At 43.9% G+C, this 22815-nt stretch overlaps 1 protein-coding gene across 1 annotated transcript; it reads right to left on the reverse strand.

The window, feature by feature from the left end:
- Positions 1–256: 256 nt before the first annotated feature.
- Positions 257–21863, reverse strand: cacnb4b (calcium channel, voltage-dependent, beta 4b subunit). Its single transcript, XM_068756325.1, has 14 exons — positions 21801–21863; positions 21082–21165; positions 16022–16192; positions 15811–15933; positions 15579–15706; positions 11442–11518; positions 10962–10981; positions 9731–9811; positions 9062–9120; positions 8552–8661; positions 1777–1928; positions 1268–1363; positions 984–1169; positions 257–538 (listed from the first exon to the last, which is right to left on the reverse strand). The coding sequence occupies exons 1-14, from the start codon at positions 21861–21863 to the stop codon at positions 257–259; spliced, it is 1632 nt and encodes a 543-aa protein (XP_068612426.1).
- Between the last annotated feature and the right edge of the window lie 952 nt (positions 21864–22815).

The following is a 22815-nucleotide window of genomic DNA, read 5'->3' on the forward strand; positions in this document are numbered from 1 at the left end:
TGCTAATCCAGTTAGCCGTTTGCCCAGGCCGGCGAGTCGAGCCAAGTCCGGGATGATCCCCACGAGAAGATTTGAGAGGGTAGAACTAAATACACCTGAACGGGACCCGTCTGGGACGTTAAGAAAATGACCAGGTAACAAAGCCAAACTGGCCTGAAACCCAAATCAAAAGGTGCCATTTGGGACCGTCTTGGCTCTGCTGCAGCATCGTGGGATGTTCTGGGCCATCGGAGCCTCGGCGATGACTGAAGTGGACTCAGAGCCGGTGACGGGAGTCGTGACTGTAGCTGCCTGGTGAACTGCGATTGCGATGTGGCTTATATGAATCCTGATAGGGGTCCTGGTAGTCCTGGTAGGGGTCCTGGTAGTCTTGGTAGGGGTCCTGCGGCTCTCGGCTATGGTGCGAGCCAGAAGACGTGCGGTTTCGTCCCTTGTGCACCCGCTTGTTGTGGTAATTCTCGTCCGCCGTCATCAGGTTGTGCCGTTCATTCGGGTTCGAGTGGTCCCCCGTGTGGTTGCTCTGCCGCAGCCTTTGGCTCTGCTAATTCAATAAAGACAATCGGTGAGGCTAAAGACGAGGGTTAGCGAGGAGGACAACGCCTGCAAGACAAGAGTCAGGAAAGGAAAACAGCACCAGCATGATTGTTGTAAACCAATAAGGCCTGATAGGTTGACCCTCGTCCTGCGATATCTGGACATGGAAAAGCTGCCCCTAGAATCTGGATCTGGATAGATGCTCTGGAAAAACCATATTTCTCTGACGACGCTTTTCTTCGGGATCCAGATCAGGAAGGTAAATTTGACTCCTGACTGGATCCGGTTCAGCTCAGAGCTGACCTCATTATTTTTCGTTATTCCCACTGAAGCGAATTTCGTGTGATCCTAGAAAGTTGAATACACTGGATGGCCGGATCCAGAATGCGATTCGGATCCATATCAGAGTCGGCTGTGTGCTGAATCTGATATCTCGTGTCGATGTTTACCTGCAGTCCAGAGATGGTGGTGGCATAGGGGGTGAGTGCGGTGGGGCCAAGGTTGCGGCCCAGCAGGGGGTTTAAGGGCGTGGCCATCGAGGTGTGGGTTGCTTTCCAGTAGGCCTCGAGGTATTCAGCAAGATGCTCACAGGCGTCCTCCAGCTGGTTCTCATCCAGGATGATGTCAAACATTTCCTATTATGGGCAGGATGAGAGGAGAGGAGCTGATTGGACAGACTGGGTACCATGCTGTGATTGGCTGCATTTCAGAGTATGACCGGTTTGGTTCTTACTGGAGGACATTGGGCGAGTTTGTCTGCAGCCACAAGCTGCACATTCAGGTGTTTGCTCTGGGACTTCCCTCTGGACTTAACAAGTCTCTGCAGAACCTGGTCACCATGGAAACAGAGAGACCGATGCACAGGGTGAGGTCAGACGGTTCCTCAGTTTAAAGGCATGAAGAGCGAGGAGACGGATTCGTACAAACTGTTTAAAATTACTCTCATCGGTCAGAACAGTGTGTGTGTGGGGGGGGGGGGGCTTTGTGTTCATAAAGGGGGATTCGAACATGTGACCTCCTTGCTGTGAGGCAACAGCGTGACCCCTGTGTTACGCTGAAATGAACATCAGTGTGAATGTTTAGTTCACATAAAAGGAAAAGTCCTCTTCATGTGAAACAAGTCCTCTGGAATGAGTCTAGAATGGTTTAAATAAGTTCCTGGAGTTCCTTCGCTTCGCTCTCTGGCCTTTCTGCTTCTAGATGTGTGTTCATGATGGGGCGTCCCCTCAGAGTGCTCAGTACCTTTGGCGAGGAGACTTTAACGTGAACGATGATAGGAGCCAGTGAAGTCTTGAGAAGTTGTGAAGGGTGGTTGATGGTGTCAGCGTCCAGAACCACCAGCTGCAAGGAGCGGGCCAGTTCAAAGATCCTCTCGATCTCGCTCTGCACCTCAGCTGAGGAGACGGTTCAGATACGGCACGGGAAGTTAGGACCTTTGTGAACACTCAAAGCGAGCAAATACGGACACGGTGGCATTGGAGAAAGGCTTTAGATGCCTGGAGAACCGCTTTAGGTAATAACACCACATTATGTAATAATGCCTCATTATGTAATAACACCACATTATGTAATAATGCCTCATTATGTAATAACACCACATAATATAATAACGCCTTATTAGGTAATAACGCCTCATTATGTAATAACGCCTCATTATGTAATAACGCCTCATTATGTAATAATGCCTCATTATGTAATAACGCCACATTATGTAATAACACCACATTATATGATAATGCCTCATTATGTAATAACGCCTCATTATGTAATAACACCACATTATGTAATAACACCACATTATGTAATAACGCCACATTATGTAATAACACCACATTATGTAATAATGCCACATTATGTAATAACACCACATTATGTAATAACGCCTCATTATGTAATAACGCCTCATTATGTAATAACGCCTCATTATGTAATAACACCACATTATGTAATAACACCACATTATGTAATAACACCACATTATGTAATAATGCCACATTATGTAATAACACCACATTATGTAATAACGCCACATTATGTAATAACACCACATTATGTAATAACGCCTCATTATGTAATAACGCCTCATTATGTAATAACACCACATTATGTAATAACACCACATTATGTAATAACACCACATTATATGATAACACCTCATTATGTAATAACGCCTCATTATGTAATAACACCACATTATGTAATAACACCACATTATGTAATAACGCCTCATTATGTAATAACGCCTCATTATGTAATAACACCACATTATATAATAACGTATAGCACCGTCTTTGTTTGATGTTTATTATTTCCTGTTTGTTCATCCTTTCTCAATTTCACAAGTGCATTAATTGGTTACTTTTACTTTTGCACAGAGAAGAGATTCAGTTGACTCATGGGTTTGACCATGTGTCAAAGGGGAGGAGATGTTGCTATTCTCAGGCTCATTGGTTCAAAAAATATATATATACACAAAAATATGATTTTGATGTGTTTAATTTTGATTGCATGACATAATGTTGGACGGACGCGTCCAATGACTTTTCCAGTGACTTTTCCATTAACTTTTCCTTTGACTTGCTCGTCTACCTCAGAGACGTTGTCAGCATCTGATGATGGGCTTGGTGGAACGCTCACCTTGCTTTCGAATTTGGTTGAAGCACAAAGAAAAGTGCTTCAGCGATGGAGGAGATGACTTTCTCTGACAATGGTTCGACAATGATTCATGTGTTGCTAACAAAATGCTTTCAGAACTTCAGAACTCAGTGACAGACTCAAGTTGGAAATGAAGACACACTGCAGTTACCAGACGCACTCTGGTGGTGCTGCAGAACGAAACAACCCCACACTCTGAAAGCCAGATGAACGAAGTTATGTTGGAATTATCCTGGATTAAATGTTTACCTTCTAACCCTAACCCACAGCATAATCTGTCGTCAACAAGTGAGGTGGTGGTTGGACGACCTCCAGACACTGGACTGGTTCCTATGGCCAAACACACTGTGTGATGATGCACTGACCCAATACTGCATAAATCTGACACAGGTACTGAGAGACCAAAGAGAGAGGATGTGTCGCCTTTCCAGCAGCGGCACCTGCCCGAACAGCAGACCCAGAGACTTTGTGCGGGTAAAGAACACCCGACGAGTCCTGGGAACACCAACGGTGGCGGGATTCCTTCCGAGTTCAGCTGATGACCCACACGGCTGAAAAGGTTGCCGAAGGAGCAACTGGGATGCACGCCACCCACTGCAGGTGCTACCACAACTAACAACAGTGTCCGGTGCAACGTGTGAGTAACCCTCGCACTCAAAAGATCACACCTCCGATCCCGAGCGACACTGCGCAGATGCAGGACCTCGCTGGATGACAAGTAACATTGTTAGAAAACATTTTTAGCTGCTCCAGCAGTGCGTGCTAGTAACCACTTGATGTAGGCCATAGATGAACGCCACCATAGTCTAATAGAAGAACCTGTCAGTCGACTCCTCAACACACACTCCTGACCGAAGAAGCTGTGCCAGAAGAAAAGGGTGATTGGTGAATAAAAACGCATCACTCCACCGACCCCTCAACACACACTCCTGATCGAAGAAAAGAGTGATTGGTGAATGAAAACGCATCACTCCACCGTGCACCAACCTCAGACTGTCGCTACCCCTCGGGGTCCCTTTGATTTGAGTTCCCTTGTGAAGCTGGTGACTTAAATAAACTTGAGGTTCTATGCTTTCACACACACTGATGAAGTCTGGCTGCAGGCCATGACAGTTTTGATTTCCAATCGGACAATTTAACATGCTAATAAGATTTTGACATGGGTAAAGGTCAATTATTCAAAGTATCATGTGTGCGTATGTTTTCCCTTGAGTTGACATCACATGATGTTATGTTTATGTGTTCATTAATGATAAAAATGGGGGAATTGTTAGATAAATCTGCAAATGTGTTTATCATTAATTCACCAATGAGTAGCAGTAGTTATGTCATGGCCATTTATCCTTCATAATCTTACTCAAGATATTCATAAAGTATGTTACAATCGTATATCTGTTAATATGCTGACTAGACTGAAGAAGTGAACACTTTGTGTTGTCTGGAAGAGCTATCTGCTCAAGGTTGGAGTCTTCATGTCTGGGTGATTTACGCACGTACACATTCTTATCTGCTAATAAAACCAGCTGGAGGGGAGCTGTTTCTCTGAGAATCGAGGACGAGGCTAGCAGAGAGCAGCTCCATTCTCCCTTGCTGAAAGAAAGAATACTAGTCTCGTTTCTTACCGCAAGAAAATGGTTATTGGGTTGAATCTTTGGGGCTTGGTTCTGATTTTCTCTCTTTTACAGTGTCACAAACCTGACAGCCTCATCATGTAATAACGCCACATTATGTAATAACGCCACATTATGTAATAATGCCTCATTATGTAATAACACCACATTATATAATAACGCCTCATTATGTAATAACGTAGCATTATGTAATAATTCCACGAGCATAGACTGTTTGAATTCCAATCAGGCTTCAGAACATCCCACTCCACTGACACATGCCTCATATATCTGACCGACTACGCCAAATTTGAAGTAGACTCGGGCAAATACTGCGGCATGGTCATGCTGGACCTCCAGAACGCCTTTGACACCGTTATCCATTCGATTCTGTTGAATAAACTGGGGGCGATGGTTTTGATAGCACATCAGTAAACTGGATGAAATCGTACCTTGAGGGACGAGAACAAATGGTGGACATAAACGGAACCTTGTCCTCGTCCCTCCCGGTGAGCTGTGGGGTTCCTCAAGGAGGCATTCTAGGGCCGTTACTGTTCCTCCTATACATTAACGACATGAATGCTGCCAGTAACTGCAAACATCTTGTTTTTGTCTGCTCCTGCTCTGTCTTGCTATCGCTTCCCTATCCATCTCCTTGTTTTTGACTCGACTCGTTTTTGACCTGCCATTCTCTCTCTCTCTCTCTCAACCCAGCTGGTCAGACAGATGGCCGTCCACCATGAGCCTAGGTTCTGTCCAAGGTTTCTGCCTGTTAAAAGGAAGTTTTTCCTTGCCTCCGTTGCCAAAGTGCTTGCTCTTGTGGGTCAAGTTGGGTTCTGTGTTTCCCTGCTAATCCTGTAAAGTGCCTTGAGATAACTTTATGTATTGATCTGGCGCTATATAAATAAAACTGAATTGAATTGAATTGAAATTGTTCTTGTTTGCTGATGACTCAGCACTCCTGATTTCACGAGAGGACAAAGTGCAGGTTGAGGAAGTTCTCAGCTCTGATATCACCAAAATCCGTACTTGGCTTAACGATAACAAACTGTCACTACATCTTGGTAAAACGGAATCCATTCTTTTTGGGTCAAGACACTCTCTAAGTGAGATAAATGTTAATGATTTCAAGGTCACAGTCGATAATACAGTAATCTCGAGCAAATAAGAGATTACCTATTTGGGCTGTGTTCTTGACAAATACCTGTCTGGTGATAGTATGGCAATGAAGGTGATAAAAAAAGTCAATCAAAGAACAAGCTTTTTGGGCAGAATGTCTACTTCTATCAACAAAAGTGTTCTCCTGACTCTTTCTGGAGCCTCGTTCAGCCCCTCTTTGACTATGCTAGCACCTCCTGGTATTCCAACATCAAAATGTCCCTGAAAACCAGGCTCCAAACTCCCCAAAACAAACTCATTCAGCTACTTCTCAATCTGGGGCCCATGACCCCATTAGATAGTCATCACGACTCTCTCCGGATCAACCCCCCACCCCCTTTTTTTGTCCATCTACGTTGTACATATTATGTGTCTTTTTAATTTATTGTTATTTTGCATCCGTGGAGTAATTTATTTTTTATCTTTATTGGTATTGCGTCCTTGTCTGACTAATTTTGTAATATTGGATGCTTCTACTCAGGGATCTGTAGAATCACTAATGTGTATATATTCCAAGAAAAGTTTTGCGTTGAATGAATGTGTGTCTGTTTTTGGTGACTGTTTGTCGTGCGTCTCGAGCTGGGACCTGAGTGCGGTTTTTCGTTCTTTCATGCGTGTGTTGGAGTGACAATAAACATTTCTTGATTCTTGCTTCTTGATTGTTACATGTCGATGATTTATATACGAAGGACTTTCATCGGAAACAAGACCGCAAGGGCTTTTTTGAAATGCTCCTCTTACACAGGGTGTAACTGACTGTACTTATACTCTAACATTCTATCTAATACATATATTCATCAAACCACCAAAATCAATGTCTTAATTTGAGAAAAACATAATAATGTTAGAACATTGATTTTAAGCATTACATCATGACTCATAACTGAGAATTCATTTTAATAACTAGTAAGATGTTTCATTAGTCAAAACCTATTCAAATGTAAGTCTTTATTATAATAATACAGAGTGTGTTTGAAAGTTCAGAGACAAAAAGTGCACGTTATGGACGCAACCATTATCAGTGCACTGTAATGTCAGCAGACACACACACACATCTGGAATACGTGTAACAAATGAGTGATTAGAAAGCATATATGGAATATCTTTTTTTTATTCCACTTCCATTTGTGTTAATGCAGCATAGATGAAATGTTGGTGGTTTATTACATAACGCACCAAATTATTACATTTTCTTTGTAAAAAAAAGTTCCACATCTACATTTTGTAATAACCGGTGCAATATGGAACAACTTATTACAAAATGTGGCAAACTTCATTACATATTGGGTTCAAAAATGTTTTTACAAAATGTGGCAAGTTATTACATAATGCGGCGTTATTACATTGTGCAGCGTTATTACATAATGCAGTGGCATTACATTATGCAGCGGTATTACATTATGCACCGTTATGCCATAATGCTGTGTTATTACATAATTTGGCGTTATTACATAATGCGGCATTATTACATAATGTGGCATTATTACATAATTCAGCGTTATTACATAATGCGGTGTCATTACATAATGCGGCGTTATTACATAATGCGGCGTTATTACATAATGCGGCGCTATTACATAATGCGGCGCTATTACATAATGCGGCGCTATTACATAATGCGGCGCTATTACATAATGCGGCGCTATTACATAATGCGGTGCTATTACATAATGCGGCGTTATTACATAATGCGGTGCTATTACATAATGCGGCGTTATTACATAATGCGGCGCTATTACATAATGCGGTGCTATTACATATTTCGGCGTTATTACATAATGCGGTGCTATTACATAATGCGGCGTTATTACATAATTCAGCGTTATTACATAATGCGGCACTATTACATAATGCGGTGCTATTACATAATGCGGCGTTATTACATAATTCAGCGCTATTACATAATGCGGCGCTATTACATAATGCGGCGTTATTACATAATGCGGCGCTATTACATAATGCGGCGCTATTACATAATGCGGCGCTATTACATAATGCGGCGCTATTACATAATGCGGTGCTATTACATAATGCGGCGTTATTACATAATGCGGTGCTATTACATAATGCGGCGTTATTACATAATGCGGCGCTATTACATAATGCGGTGCTATTACATAATGCGGCGTTATTACATAATGCGGCACTATTACATAATGCGGTGCTATTACATAATGCGGCGTTATTACATAATTCAGCGTTATTACATAATGCGGCACTATTACATAATGCGGTGCTATTACATAATGCGGCGCTATTACATAATGCGGCGTTATTACATAATGCGGCGCTATTACATAATGCGGTGCTATTACATAATGCGGCGTTATTACATAATGCGGCGCTATTACATAATGCGGTGCTACAATGCCTTAAACGTTTTTCATTGGTTTCATGTTCGTAGAAATGTGTGGCGTCTCTCAAACAAGGAAGCGTTTCTGCAGGGAGCTGCAGCAGATAAAGTCCACAAATCCATGTTAAACATTCAGTAATAAGTATTGATGTCTGTCTTCCCACCATTTAAAACGTCCTGAGGTCCAGGAAACTTGATTAAGGTTCTAGATGCATGCAGATAATAAACCATGTGTTCTTACCCAAGCTGGAGCGAGTGTTGGACCTTTCTATGATGGCCCTCTTACTGGGATTGTTCAGGACAGACCTCTTGGCTAGTGATATATCGGCTGTGACCCGAGTGATAGAAATCCTGTAAAATTATGAGGGCATGATTCAAGCAGAGAAACTGCATCTGTCACCCCAAAGTCTCAGATCGTGATCTACAAGCCTTGATCGCAATGCCGAAAGAATACATTATCCTCTCTTGAATGGATCCACTCCTAGCATAACCCTGAATTAATCTTTCTCAAATAAGGCTGGATGTGAGTTGAGATGACGGATTTAGTATAAGAAGCACAGCGCCTCACCAAGCCCTTCACCACACAAAATAAAGGGACTTTAAATAGTTTTTTTTAAACAGGAGCCATTGAAATGATCTAGACTTGCTAAAATGCAGAGCTGACATGCATTAAAAAACTCCAAAATATACTTGACAAGACTACCGTACTTTTCGAAGGCCAGGACACCAACTACCGTCACAATGGTCTTACCTGCCATCGAACCGGTGCTTGAGGAAGTCGAACAGCGCTTTTTGCATCATGTCTGTCACCTGCAAAGAAAACAAACACACTTGTAGAAAGACATGGCGCTGACCGTTGGTGTGATTTCTGGCATTAGATTGTTAGGATGTTGACACAAAGCTATATTCTGTTAAAGGGAAGTTTTTCCTTGCCTCCTTTGCCAAAGTGCTTGCTCTTGTGGGTCAAGTTGGGTTCTGTCTTTCCCTGCTAATCCTGTAAAGTGCCTTGAGATAATTTTCTGTGATCTGGCGCTATATAAATAAAATAGAATTGAATTGAACTAATATAAATTACATGTAAAAGCTATTACATGAAAATATTTAGCATTTTACAAGGTTGCATTACAGGGAAAATGTCAAATGAATGAGGTTTAAATATAATAACTTGTAATTTACTTATGTAATTTGGACAAGTACCGGTAATTTGGACAGATGTCAGTGGGGCCGGATTAAAAAGATCAACGGGCCGTATATGGCCCGGGTGCCGTAGCTTGCCCATGCCTGGACTAGACTCATCTCCGGTCTCGATGCAATGGCTAACATCATATTGTTTCCTGGGTGTCGAGTAGTAATACTGCACCAGCGATATTTAGGATGCTTATGGAGATGAAGTAATTTTAGATTTTCATTGGCAGCTCACCTCATAACCCTTGAGCGAGGGTCCCACCAGCACTACAGGCCTCATCGAGGGAACCACGTCATATGGGGGAATGTGCTCTGTCTGTAAACACAAACATATTCTATGCAGTTGGCAGGACACTAAATAAATATCTATAGAAGTTTATTCACATTTTGAGTGATACTGTCATGTAGTTTAATTTGCAACTCGACGTTTTCCTTCAAGAAATCGATTTCTGGTGTTTTTTTTATTCTCATATACTCTCTGTCATTTGCTGCATCACTCCTTGAATATGATGGCTTTGATAAAAATAGCTATCGTCTACAGAAAAACCAATTGGAACAATGTACAAAATGTATCAAAATTAGAAGTAGCAGCAGAACTATGTACCATGTCAAAGTAGGTAGTTCTACATAGAGTACATTAAGATGGGAAAGATTCTTATTGTCAGAGATTTCTGTCTGGATAAATTAATCCACAATCTAAATTGGCATCAGCGGTGATGTTCACTAGTAGATCTGTTTCTAAATCATTTATTCAACAGCTTTCGGTTTGATGTCTCTTAGTCGCGGCATTTCATAGCCTTTCTTCACGACTCATGTGTTTTGTCTCGTAGCTGACAGACTCACAGCTGTGACTCTTTTTCCCTGTGGAGTGCTCCTCCGCCCTTTATTGGATTTAACAGAACTAGCTTCACATCATGGAAGTAGAGTTCAGAGTAACGTTCGCTTTGCTCTGCAGTTAAACCGGAAACAGGGAAACAGACGTGTATATTCTTTGGGGGCTTTCCCAGAAAATATACACCTTAGCCCCATTTGTACTGCATAGTAGCAGCCCTACGCCACTGGTACCTAGTACCTGGTTCCAAGCCAACTGAGCAGGAACAATAAGTCACGTTTTATGTTGCACACCACCAACTGGTCAATGTGTCCCTGTTTCCAGTATTTAAATTAAGCAAAGCATACAAGCCGCTAGACAAAGTGTAAAGACAAGGGAGCATAGTCCTATTTTCTTCAATCTCTCTGCAAAATACCCCCAAAGTACTATGATAAAACTGATCATGTGTAAAGTTTAGTTATGACAGTACAGGAATGATGTGACACTGTAGACTGCATTAAGGCTGAAGTCTTGTGTGTCGAGCTGTGGTATGAGGTAGTCACTTCCTGTCACTTCCTGTCAGCTCTATAAGTTGTGTCTCATTTTAAGATGGCACCAGTGGATGGATAAGTGTGATTCACCATCACCAACTTACCACTTTCTGTTTCTGCTTTCCTGTAGGAGGGCAGAGAAGACAGTGACAGGGTCGTCAGAAGCTGCGCCACCACGTTTCATAAACATTCAATCATGCTTTAAGAAGAGATCTTCCATTACAACTCTTAACAAAAGAAGCCTATCAATGAAGGCCGGCACAGCAAACATTGAAAAACTTTTTTCTATTGTCCTAGGGTCATATTCACAAAGTCACATGACTGCGTTTCAGGGGATTCATAGTCTTGTCGTTGGGTTCACACTGTTGTAAGCCCCAGTCTCAGAGTGCCTGCAGTCCTCAACTGGAGGAAGAGGAGGATCATGGGAAAATGTACCAACAGCTCTACGCAGTGAACTTATGCTCTATACAGAGACATGGGAAAGCTTTAGAGTCTTATTTTGCCTATGTTGCGATTCAGGAAGCTTTGCTCTAAGCTGGCAGTCAGACATTACCAGCCCTCTACCCCCCGTTCAACGTCCTCACCTGCCGAGGATATGAGGGGACGGATAGAGGCAGATACCTCATCCTCTACACTGGAAGAAGAGTTCCCTCCAGACTTACTGGAAAAGACAAGAGGGGGATAAAGAAAAACACAAACAGACCTTGGTATTAATGTGGAAATGACCCATGTCAGTATTTCACTTCGTGAGTTCGCAGTTGAAACGCTGATACTAGACTATTCTGCACTCAGAGAAGAGGTTGATCAGGTTGAAGAGGTTGATCAACGTCAGTCTGAAATCTACAGCTTGTCGGTGACAGAAGATCAGAATCTAGAAGCTAAAAACAGACAGATTATCATTGGGATTGCCGGTAGGTAGATTCACTACCTGTGCGGCAACTGACAACTGTAGAGAACAGCTGAGCTCTGAAGAGGAGCTGTTAGCAGGGACAGAATGCGTCAAGACATATATTGGTTTTCAATGGATGTTTGTTGCTCCTGTTTGGTGCCGCTTTTACAGAAGTCACCGATGAATGTCAGGGCAGGAACCCAAGAATCCGATGGTGGACACTGGCTTGTGCAGTATCAGGATGTGATTCACATGAAGATACTGAAGACGTTAGGCATTGCTGATGTCCCATTGAGGATGGTGGCAATACTTATGGCGTGAACGGGATGGAATTATGGACTGGTTATGGATAAAACAACAACTAAAACAACTCTTTAACCTAATCTAGCCAATCTAGCAGGTTTGTTTTAGGGTTCATGGGAGTTTGCTTACCCAGTCTGCATGTATTTTGCAGATCTGAAGAAGGTTTATGACCATGTTACCTGGAGAGTTCTGTGGAGGGTACTGCAGGATTATAGGATAGTATACTGTGAGGAACTATCCAGAATAGAGGTTGTGTTTTTGGACAGAAGGGCAGGCATGGTCTCATTAGATGTGGGACTTAACATAAGTCCCTTGTCTCTGATCTTTTTTATGGTTTTCCCTGATGCTATCTCAACCTGCGGTTGAGGTGAGGAGATTGTCTGGTTTGGGGAGGTGAGAACCGCATCTCTGCTCTTTGATGATGATGTGGTCTGTGAGCTTCAGCAGACATAGAAGCTGTGAAACTGCTGGTATGAGAGTCTGCCCCTCCAAACCTGATGCCTTGGTTCTTTGCTGAATTGCCCCATTCAGGTTGGGGGGATTCAGCACAATGTCTGCATCACCCCATTGTGTTGAAGAGAGAGCTCAGCCTTAAGGCAAAGCTCTCGATTTACCATTGGATGCACGTTCAACCCCTCAGGTGTCGTCATAAACTCTGGGCAATGACAGAAAGATAAAGATTTTAGATGCAAGCACCCAAAATGAGCCTCCTTCCTAGACTGGTGAGGAGTTCAGACATCGATAAGGAGTTTGGAGAAGAGCTTCCGCTTCTTCTCAATAAAAGGAGTTGGTTGAGGTAGTTCAGGCATCTGATTAAGACGACTCCAGGGCACCTCCATTTGGAGGTTTTTTTAGGGCATGTCCAAGAGGAAGGGGACCCCAGGGTGGACCCAGAACTTGGAGAAGTGATCACATATCACATCTGGCCTGGGGATGCCGTGAGAAGAGCCAGAAAATGTTGAATATGAGAGGGATATTTGGACAACCTCTTATGGTTGTGTTGTTGTTTAATGCAGCCTCATGGGTAGCATGGGTTAGCAGGAGCATTGCCAGTTTCTCCCTTGAGCCGGTCCCAAGCCCAGATAAATGCAGAAGGTTGCATCAGGAATAGCATCCGACGTAAAAAACTGAATATGCAAATCAATGTAAATAAGATAGACAAACTGGATCGGTCAGGGCCCGGGTTAGAAACGACCGCCAGCAGCGCTGCGAACCCACGGGACACTGCTGGAAATTGGATTACTGTAGGTCGAAGACAGAGATGAAGAAAAGGAGGCAGACGGGTGCATCAACAGCGAGAGAAGACGGAATGGAAGAGTTCAGGATTGAGAGTAGGGACTTTGAATGTTGGGAAGATGACGGGAAAGGCTAGAGAGCTGGTGGACATGAAGATGAGGAGAAAGGTTGATGTGTTGTGTATCCAGGAGACCAAGTAAGGAAGCAAGGCTAGAAGCGTAGGATCCAAGTTGTTTTATAATTGAGGAGATTGAAAGAGGAATGGAGGAGGAGTTATCTCGAAGGAAGAGTTGGTGCAGAGTGTTCTAGAGGAGAATCGAGTGTTGGATAGACTGATGAGTTTGAAGCTGGAGACTGAGGGTGTCATGTTGAATGTTGTTAGTGGATTCGCTCCACAGGTAGGAGGTGAGTTAGAGGAGGAGGAGAAGTTCTTACGCTCCACAGGTAGGAGGTGAGTTAGAGGAGGAGGAGAAGTTCTTACGCTCCACAGGTAGGAGGTGAGTTAGAGGAGGAGGAGAAGTTCTTACGCTCCACAGGTAGGAGGTGAGTTAGAGGAGGAGGAGAAGTTCTTACGCTCCACAGGTAGGAGGTGAGTTAGAGGAGGAGGAGAAGTTCTGGAGGAACTTAGATGAAGTGGTTCAGAGCATCCCGACAGTGCGAAAGTCATGATTGGAGCAGACCTCAATGGGCATGTTGGTGAACGAAATAGAGGAGATGAAGAAGTGATGGGCAAGTTTGGTATTCAGGACAGGAACCTAGAAGGACAGATAGTGGTGGAATTTGCCACTACTACATGGAAATGGCAGTAGTTAACACTTATTCCATGAAGAGACTGGAGCATAGGGTGACCTACAAGAGGGGACAGCGAGTAAACGGGAGTACAGGGAGATGAGATGCAAGGCAAACCCCTACTCCAATACTCTTTCCATCTCCTCCGTTATAAAACAACTGTGATTGTTCCAGAAAGTCTTTGTTTTATGCCAGTCATGCCTGAAATATCATGAATAAACTAGAAGGGTCTGGAGAGGTCCATGATTCCCGAAACAACCGTGGGGGTCTGGAAGAGCGCACATTCAGGAAGTCTTACATGTAAGGGCCAGCACATTTTGACCTGTTGGTGGCCATACCTTTTTGGAACTGCTCTTCAGAACAGTGTTCAGACGCATCCTGTCATCATGAACTCTACGACAGTGACAAGCTGTATGTGATCTTTGTCCGGGCGGACAACCTGGGGCTGGCCTTGCATTGCCAGTAATCCCTGAATTGGGTTAACAGAAGCCTTGTACTTCATCATTTGACGGACTTCACCGAATAAACCAGTATTCATCGTTCAATGGAATTCAGGTTTGTGACTGTTGACCCTTTGTTCTTTAGTTATTTGTTGTGTTTGTTATTGTCACATTTGGTATATTCTTGGTTTCTCTGATCAATGACTACTGAATTTATGACTTTCATACTTAAGGTTTGCATGTTTAAGTTTGGCAAATCTTTCCAAAATCCCACCGCAACCTTCTTCATTTATTGGGACCGGCTCAAGGGAGACAATGGCTGTGCTAACGCCAGCTCCTGCTAACCTTGCTAATGTGCTACTTAACATTTCCCATGGTTACTTGCGATTAAAGGTGACTCCGTTTGCGTGGTCTGGTGACACAAAGCCACAGAAGCCGAGCACCGCAGTCTAGTGAGATTAGTACGACCTCAGCATGAGGACCCGAGAGTGCGTGCGAGTTATTGGACAAATTCTGTCTGACAGAACCTTCAAGACATATTACACACGTCCGGAAGCTGGGAGCTTGATATGACTGCAGCTATGGAATCTGTTTGCACAAACGGCTAAAGTAAGATGCAAACCTCATCTGATAGTCTTAACTTCTTCCTAAAGAGTTAGTCAAGTCTCTGCTGTTGCACGTGACATTTCATTGTGTCTGACGCAAAGAGGCTAAAGAAGCACCGGCAGCATTTTACAGACCGTAAAAAAAAACTATTAATTAGCCGCATAAAAGCGTGTGAAAAAAAAGTAGCGTCTTATAATCTGGGAATTACGTTAAACTGAATTCTGTGTTTGGACATATCTGTGATGCGTGAAGCTTTACGATGGACTTTACGATGAACGTAAAGGCAATGGAAAGAGGAGTTGTGTGATATTTGGCCAAGTGATGAAGGTCAGCGAGGGTCAGCGACCCTGTTCAGGTGTTTATTCATCAAAACAATGTTAACAGTTTGTTGTACAGTTGTCAGTGTAGCCATCAGTAATGTCTGAGCATGAAATCGGCGAGGCGAGTGTCTTACTTACCCTTGGACTCGTCCTCTCTTTTGCTCCTGCTGAAGCCGGATGTTCTCGAGCTTCAGAGGACTGGGGATGAAGCCGATCTCGCAGCCCTCTTTCACGAGTCGTCCAATCCACCAGTCGTTGTTGAACTTCTGAAAAGGGACAAGAACGGGACATGGACGTCAAAGGCCTGGCAATCTTTTGACCCGTTTCATTGTTTGTTTGTTTTTTTTTAAATGAAGAAGCGGACACGGACCTCTTTTATGTGGAGGAAATCCTTGGCGTCGAAGGAGATGGCCGTGGCCGGTACGGGAACGTCCTCATCCAGTGCGCCGCAATAGCTGACGTTGGTCCTCACGGCGAACGCCACGGGTTTAGTCTGGAGGATCAAAGCGTTAAACGTGAACTCTCACATGGTCGGTCTGTTCTTGTGTATGTTAAATGCAGATGAATGAATGTGGCTGGACCTTGGCTCTATCCAGTTGAATGGAAGCCTGCTGCTCTTTCTCCTGGCGGCTCTGTCCCGGTCCATGGCTCTGGCTGGGGCTCTGGGTCTGGACCTGGGCCTGCACCTCCCGCTCCTCCTCCAGAGAGACATCCGAGTCTGATGGTCTGCTTGTGTACGAATCAGCTGAGCCCTGCAAGCAGGAAACGCCACACGCAGTTATTGGCCCTGCATTTCGTTTGCTTCTGCTGTAGCACGGTGGCGCAGCGGGTGTGTTGCGCAACACACAAAGAAGGTACCGGGTTCAAATTGAGTTTGTGTGCTCTGCCCGTGTCTGAGTGGGGGGTTTTCGCTTGGTTCTCGGGTTTCTTTCGAAAAATAAGATGCAAATCTTAAGAGAATTTTAACGCTCCAAATTGGCCGTCTGTCTGCGTGTCCCTGAGATGAGCTGGCAATGCCTGTAGGGTGTGCCCTGCCTCTCGCCTGTAGTCAGCTGGGCTGCGGCAATGAATGAATGAATATATTTATTAGACAGAATGTTAGAGTACAAGTACAGTCAAACAGTAGCATGTATCACAGTACAAGTACAGTCAAACATCCTGTCTAAGAGGAGCATTTCAAAAAAGTCCTTGTGGTCTTGTTTCCGTTGAAAGTCCTTCGTACCTAAATCATCAACATTTAACAATACCAATAAAATAAAAATAAATTACTCCACAGATGCAAAATAACAATAAATTAAAAATACACATAATATGTACAACGTAGGTGGACAAAAAAAAAAAGGGGGGGGGGGGGGTTGATCCGGAGAGGGTCGTGATGACTATCTCCGTTTCTGTCCCCCTGAAAGGTGTATTTTTAGGGCCTTTTTGAAGGAGGCCAAAGAGGTGCATGTTTTGAGGGCAGGAGTCAATCCGTTCCACCCTTCGGGGGCAGTATTGTAAAAAGATGATTTACCCATGTTTGTCTTATGGGAGGGTGTAATCAGGTTGTTGTTTGAGCTCCCTCTAGTGTTGTGGCTGTGGGTGTCACTAAATCTGTGGAGGTGTTTCTTCAGGTATGCAGGGATTGAGGGGACTGAGGGCAGAGCTGCATTGACTATTTTAATTGCCAATCCCATTTTGAGTTGTTTAACCCTGTCTTCTACCCTGACCCCAATCTGGGGTCATGGGCCCCAGATTGAGGAGTAGCCAAATGAGTTTGTTTTGTGAAGTTTGGAGCCTGGTTTTCAGGGACACTTTGATGTTGATGTTCCTCCTTGGAATACCAGGAGGTGCTAGCATAGTCAAAAAGGGGCTGAACGAGGGCTCCAGAAAGAGTCCGGAGAGCACTTTTGTTGACAAAAGTAGACATTCTGCCAAAAAATCTTGTTCTTTGATTGACTTTTTTGACAGGTATTTGTCAAGACACAGCCCAAATAGGTAATCTCTTCTTTGCTCGAGATTACTGTATTATCGACTGTGACCTTGAAATCATCAATAGCCATGGAGGATGAAGCGGCAACAGACGAGACGATTGTCTCATCTCCAAGAAGATGACCTGGCTTGGGAACTGGAAGGTGCCCGGTTCAGGTCCAGGATGGACCTCAAAATGAAGTATCATCTCGTACTGCTCTAAGGCTCCCACAGCGCCGCCACATGCGTGCCCATCACTGAATCGCTCTCAACAGTTCCTTGTCTTTGTACGTTTTTGACATATCAGGTAACGGTAGGTAGACTCACATGTTGTGTGGGACCTTGGGAATCTTAACTTCATGAAGGCGATTGGTTTGAGGGACAGATCCTCCCCTCATCACTCGCGTTCACCTTTATTTATTTACGTGCTACCCTCTGATTGCAATAAGCCTTTATCCTGTCCTCCATGTGTTCAATCCTTCTGGAGCATCTGAGCCAGTGTCCCGCGGACTAGCGTCAGCATGTGACTCATCGGCCATCAGATGCACTTGATGACATCATGATGCATGTTCCCCCGAGCCTCGGCAGAGCCTCTACAATGCACGGTCTCACAAGGAATGCTCAGCGTAAAGGTGTGACAGACAAGAATCGATGGGGTGAGCATGTCCGGAGTGGAGAAACAGGTAGTGAGCATCTTCCCGTCTTCCAGTTTGGACAATGGCTTTGGTCTGAGAAGTGTGATCAACGATAAACGCCTCCCTCTGATTCCTGACGTCCGTCCTCAAATGTCAGCCACACACTTACACAAATGAAATACACAGCTCTCGGAATGTCACACGCCCAGCCCCCCCGTCCCTTCCAGTCAAGCATAGCTCACGATCAAGCTACACTATGCCACTGGCTAACCAACCACAGGCCTGTGTGTGTGTGTGTGTGCGTGCACACACAGCTGACCGCCATCAATAAAGCTGAAACCGATTCCCAACCCAAATACTCACCGCCTCCGAGTCTTCAAATCCATGCAGGTACAAATTGTCGTACATGGAGGTTTGATATTCCAACAAGCACCTCTAGAAGAATGAGGGGGGAAACCGAGAGTGGAGGCAGAGAAGAAAGGTGGGGGCACCACGGATGAAAGAAGAGGGATGGGGGGAATGACGACAATCGTTTCTCTCCACGGCAGAGAAGAACAAGTCGTTTTTCAACCTCATCTGCCGTCGGATCGTGGGCGCTCCTCCGGAGGCTCGATGGATGCAGTTTCTCGCTGATGCCACAGTGCCGCTGGTTGGCTCACATTATGGGATGGATAGGTTTTCTCTGGACGTAGCCCAATCCTGGCATTTCATTTCATCAGGCTTACACACACACACACACACCCACGCACAGGGAGCAGCAGCAGTAGAGCAGTGGATCCTCACATCCAAGCCTGATGACAGAGCTAATGTGCAAAGAGCTGATTGGCCGGCTGTCTGTGCACTCAGCGCGAATGAGCCTCATCCTTTATTTATTTATTTATTTTACAGTGGAGGGTGGGTACAAGGAACCGGGGGGAGGGGGAGTAAAAGGGGATGCAGAATACTCCATTTGCCTGTCATCTTTCACGCTCACACTGGATTTATCGACAGGAAGCACAAACATAGTCTGTCTGCCTTGATAAGACAATGAATAGGAATCCTGCAGATGTGTCTGATGTCGGGAGAAACTCAACGTCCTCGTTGACGAACACAAAAATGATTATCAGACCTTATTAAATCAGCATTAAGTGGAACGATCTCTCCCCACTCAACTAATTCCCACATATTTCTGAAATCAAGGTGAAAAAATAGTTCACATTTGTGTTTACATTTATTAAATAGATTTAATATTTTTTGTTAAATGAAGAAAAGGTTCAGAAATCTAGACAATCAATGATAGTCACTAAAAATGAATGAGGGTTTCCATTTAAAATAAGTCACATGTACCAAAGCTTTATGTATTGAGTTACTACATTAGTCACTACAGAATCCTCTGTTTTTACATCACTACAGAATCCGGTCTGTTTTATGTCAATACAGAATCCTGTCTGTTTTTCATCACTACAGAATCCTATGTTTTTACATCACTACAGAATCCGGTCTGTTTTACGTCAATACAGAATCCAGTCTGTTTTTCATCACTACAGAATCCTATGTTTTTACATCACTACAGAATCCTGTCTGTTTTTATATCACTACAGAATCCGGTCTGTTTTACGTCAATACAGAATCCAGTCTGTTTTTCATCACTACAGAATCCTATGTTTTTACATCACTACAGAATCCTGTCTGTTTTTATATCACTACAGAATCCTGTCTGTTTTTACATCACTACAGAATCCGGTCTGTTTTACGTCAATACAGAATCCAGTCTGTTTTTCATCACTACAGAATCCTCTGTTTTTACATCACTACAGAATCCTGTCTGTTTTTACATCACTACAGAATCCTGTCTGTTTTTACATCACTACAGAATCCGGTCTGTTTTACGTCAATACAGAATCCTATGTTTTTACATCACTACAGAATCCGGTCTGTTTTACGTCAATACAGAATCCAGTCTGTTTTTCATCACTACAGAATCCTATGTTTTTACATCACTACAGAATCCTGTCTGTTTTTACATCACTACAGAATCCTGTCTGTTTTTACATCACTACAGAATCCTGTCTGTTTTTACATCACTACAGAATCCTGTCTGTTTTTACACCACTACAGAATCCTCTGTTTTACATCACTACAGAATCCTGTCTGTTTTTACACCACTACAGAATCCTCTGTTTTACATCACTACAGAATCCTGTCTGTTTTTACATCACTACAGAATCCTGTCTGTAACGGAAAGAGAGGGGGTGTATGGAGTGTACGACAGATTCTGCGGTCTCACCAACGAAATTATCTCTTTCTACTCCGATATTTTCCGTATCATGATGAAGCATAATATACTTGCGTTCATTTAACACTGGATGACTTATGACCGAATCGGCATACGACAAAACCCTCGAAACCAATTGTCGTGGTAAGCCGACGAATGCCTGTATTTTTGCAATCGACAGCAGGCCGGCATTTTGAGAATGCAGGGTCCTAGTGGGGCAATATGGCATATTGAGCTCTGCAAAGAAAGGAGAGGCCTGGCTGTTGATTTTATATTAAATTCCTGCTCTAACAGGAAGCCAATGCAAAGATGAAGAAATGTGTTCTCTCAGTCTGCTTCCTGTCAGAACAAATTCTTTCCAATTTATCCATCCGTCTTCCAGCGCTTATTCCGGGCCGGGTCGTGGAGGCAAACTTCCCTCTCCCCAGCCACCTCCTACAACTCTTTCAGGGGGATCCCTTGCAGCACCGATCCCGTCTGTAAATCTCACGCTCCATCCTTCACTGACTTGTGAACAAGACCCCAAGATTCTTGACTACTGGACTATGGCTGCATCTTTCTTCTGGCAGTTAGCATGACCCCTGGTTTCTCCAAGGTGATGATGATGATGATGATGACACTACCTGCCCTTTGGATGTGGCAGTGGATGTAAGTCTACCTCATTATTAGAATCATTCCAGTTGTTCTCCTTTATTCAGGGGAATCCGAGCAATGCCGGGTTTTTCTGAAGGTCAATGAATATCCAAAAAACTGGGGCTGAATAGATGCAGCCGCAGGTTTTTCTTGGTTTGCCTTTGTGTACCTGTCTGAGGATGAAACTGGTGGAGGTGGTGCTGCCATCAGACCTCTTGAGACGGCTCCTCCTGGAATAAGTGCCTCGATTCACCTGGACGGAAGAACAAGATCTCAGCCAGTGGAAGCGTCTTATTTTTAAATGTCACACCTGCGTGAAGCATTCAGTGAACACGCATCAAGGTAACACTCCTGTCACCTGAGGCATGTTAGACAACTCAATCATTCTGACTGTATGTTTTGGGCTTGGATTTGTCTCATGTAGCTCCTGATTGCCCCATCTTTCACTCTTTTTTCTTTCTTTCTTGATTAAAAGTCTAAATTTACCTGCAGAGTTTATCTCCAGGGAGCAAAACGAATTATCCGGCAGTGATTTGTCCCATTTTTCCTAAACGTTAATGACGATATCATTGTTATGAAGGCCAGTTTCTAAAATGGGGCCATTGAAGTGGGTCACCATCCCTCTGTTCAATGCTGCGTCTATGAATAGTCAGACATTAATGTCAGCCTGTAGCCTCCAATAATCAATTGCCTGTAAATTTGTTTTTCTAACATTATTCTAGAGGTAGGAGGAGGTTTTCAGGGTCGATCATTTATTTAAGCTTTTTACAGATTCAGGATGAAGCATAAATTAATTCTCATAAATTCATGTTATTTTTTAATAATTGCTGTCTCACTTCAAATAACAAATTATTTGCGCTAAGTTTCCACGGACTGCCACGGACCTACCTGGAAGATGGGCGCGTGGATCCCCTCCCCGATCTTGTTCCGGATGTACATGTGACGGGACATTTCGGCCAGAACGTCGGTCCAGAGTTCCGGCTGCTCTGCGCGCGCCCAGCGACGGGCCGTCGGGCTCCGGGCTGCGCGCGCCAGCGTCGCGCCTCGACCGTCCGCCTCCAGACAGGTGATGCTGCTGGATGCTGCGCTCACCTTCAGCTGTGCCTCAGTGGAGGAGGAGGAGGAGGAGGAGGGGGCGGGGTCAGTCTGAAGAGGAAGAGGATAGGTGGATTACAGTGAGGAAGAAAGAGAGAGAGAAAGTAGAAAGAGAAATAATGTCATCCTGGTTTTTTGAAGCATGTTTTTGTTTGTTTTACAGAAATCCAATTTGCATATTATGCACACGTGTCCAAACATGATACAAAAGATATATAATTTAATTCATACTAAACATTCATGCTAAAAGAGCTTTTTTTAACCATTCCAGAAAGAAATGAAAGCAGTTGTGTGTGTGTGTGAGTGTGTGCGTGTGTGTGTGTGTGTGTGTGTGTGTGTGTGTGTGTGTGTGAGTGTGTGTGTGTGTGTGTGTTCTAAATCTAGAATGTTCCGGCCTTGGATAACTTGAGGGGTCAAACTCAGGGTTTTCATGATTCTAAGTTGATTGCAATCATATATTTTTCACTAAAATCATTCCTTGGTTGGGAAAAAAAAGAGGCCACGCCCCCACTCCTATATTTAAATTCAAGTAGTTTATTTGTTGTTACAGGAATCAATCACTGCAGCAATCCCGCCTGCGGGACGGCACCCGATCCATGCATCACATTTACACACACACACACACACACACATGCGACAGCGACCCCGTGGGTGGTTCCCAGTCACGGGGTCGCTGTCGCATGGCCTGTTGGAGATATTCCCGAATGATTGGGCCGCTGCACGGAGGAATCGTTTGCCTCGATTCAGGAAATAAAGCAGCTCCCTTTGACCAAACCTGCACAATAAGACAAGATAATTAATTATTACT

The sequence above is a fragment of the Brachionichthys hirsutus genome, chromosome 24 (assembly GCF_040956055.1).
Source record: "Brachionichthys hirsutus isolate HB-005 chromosome 24, CSIRO-AGI_Bhir_v1, whole genome shotgun sequence".
Lineage (NCBI taxonomy): Eukaryota > Metazoa > Chordata > Actinopteri > Lophiiformes > Brachionichthyidae > Brachionichthys > Brachionichthys hirsutus.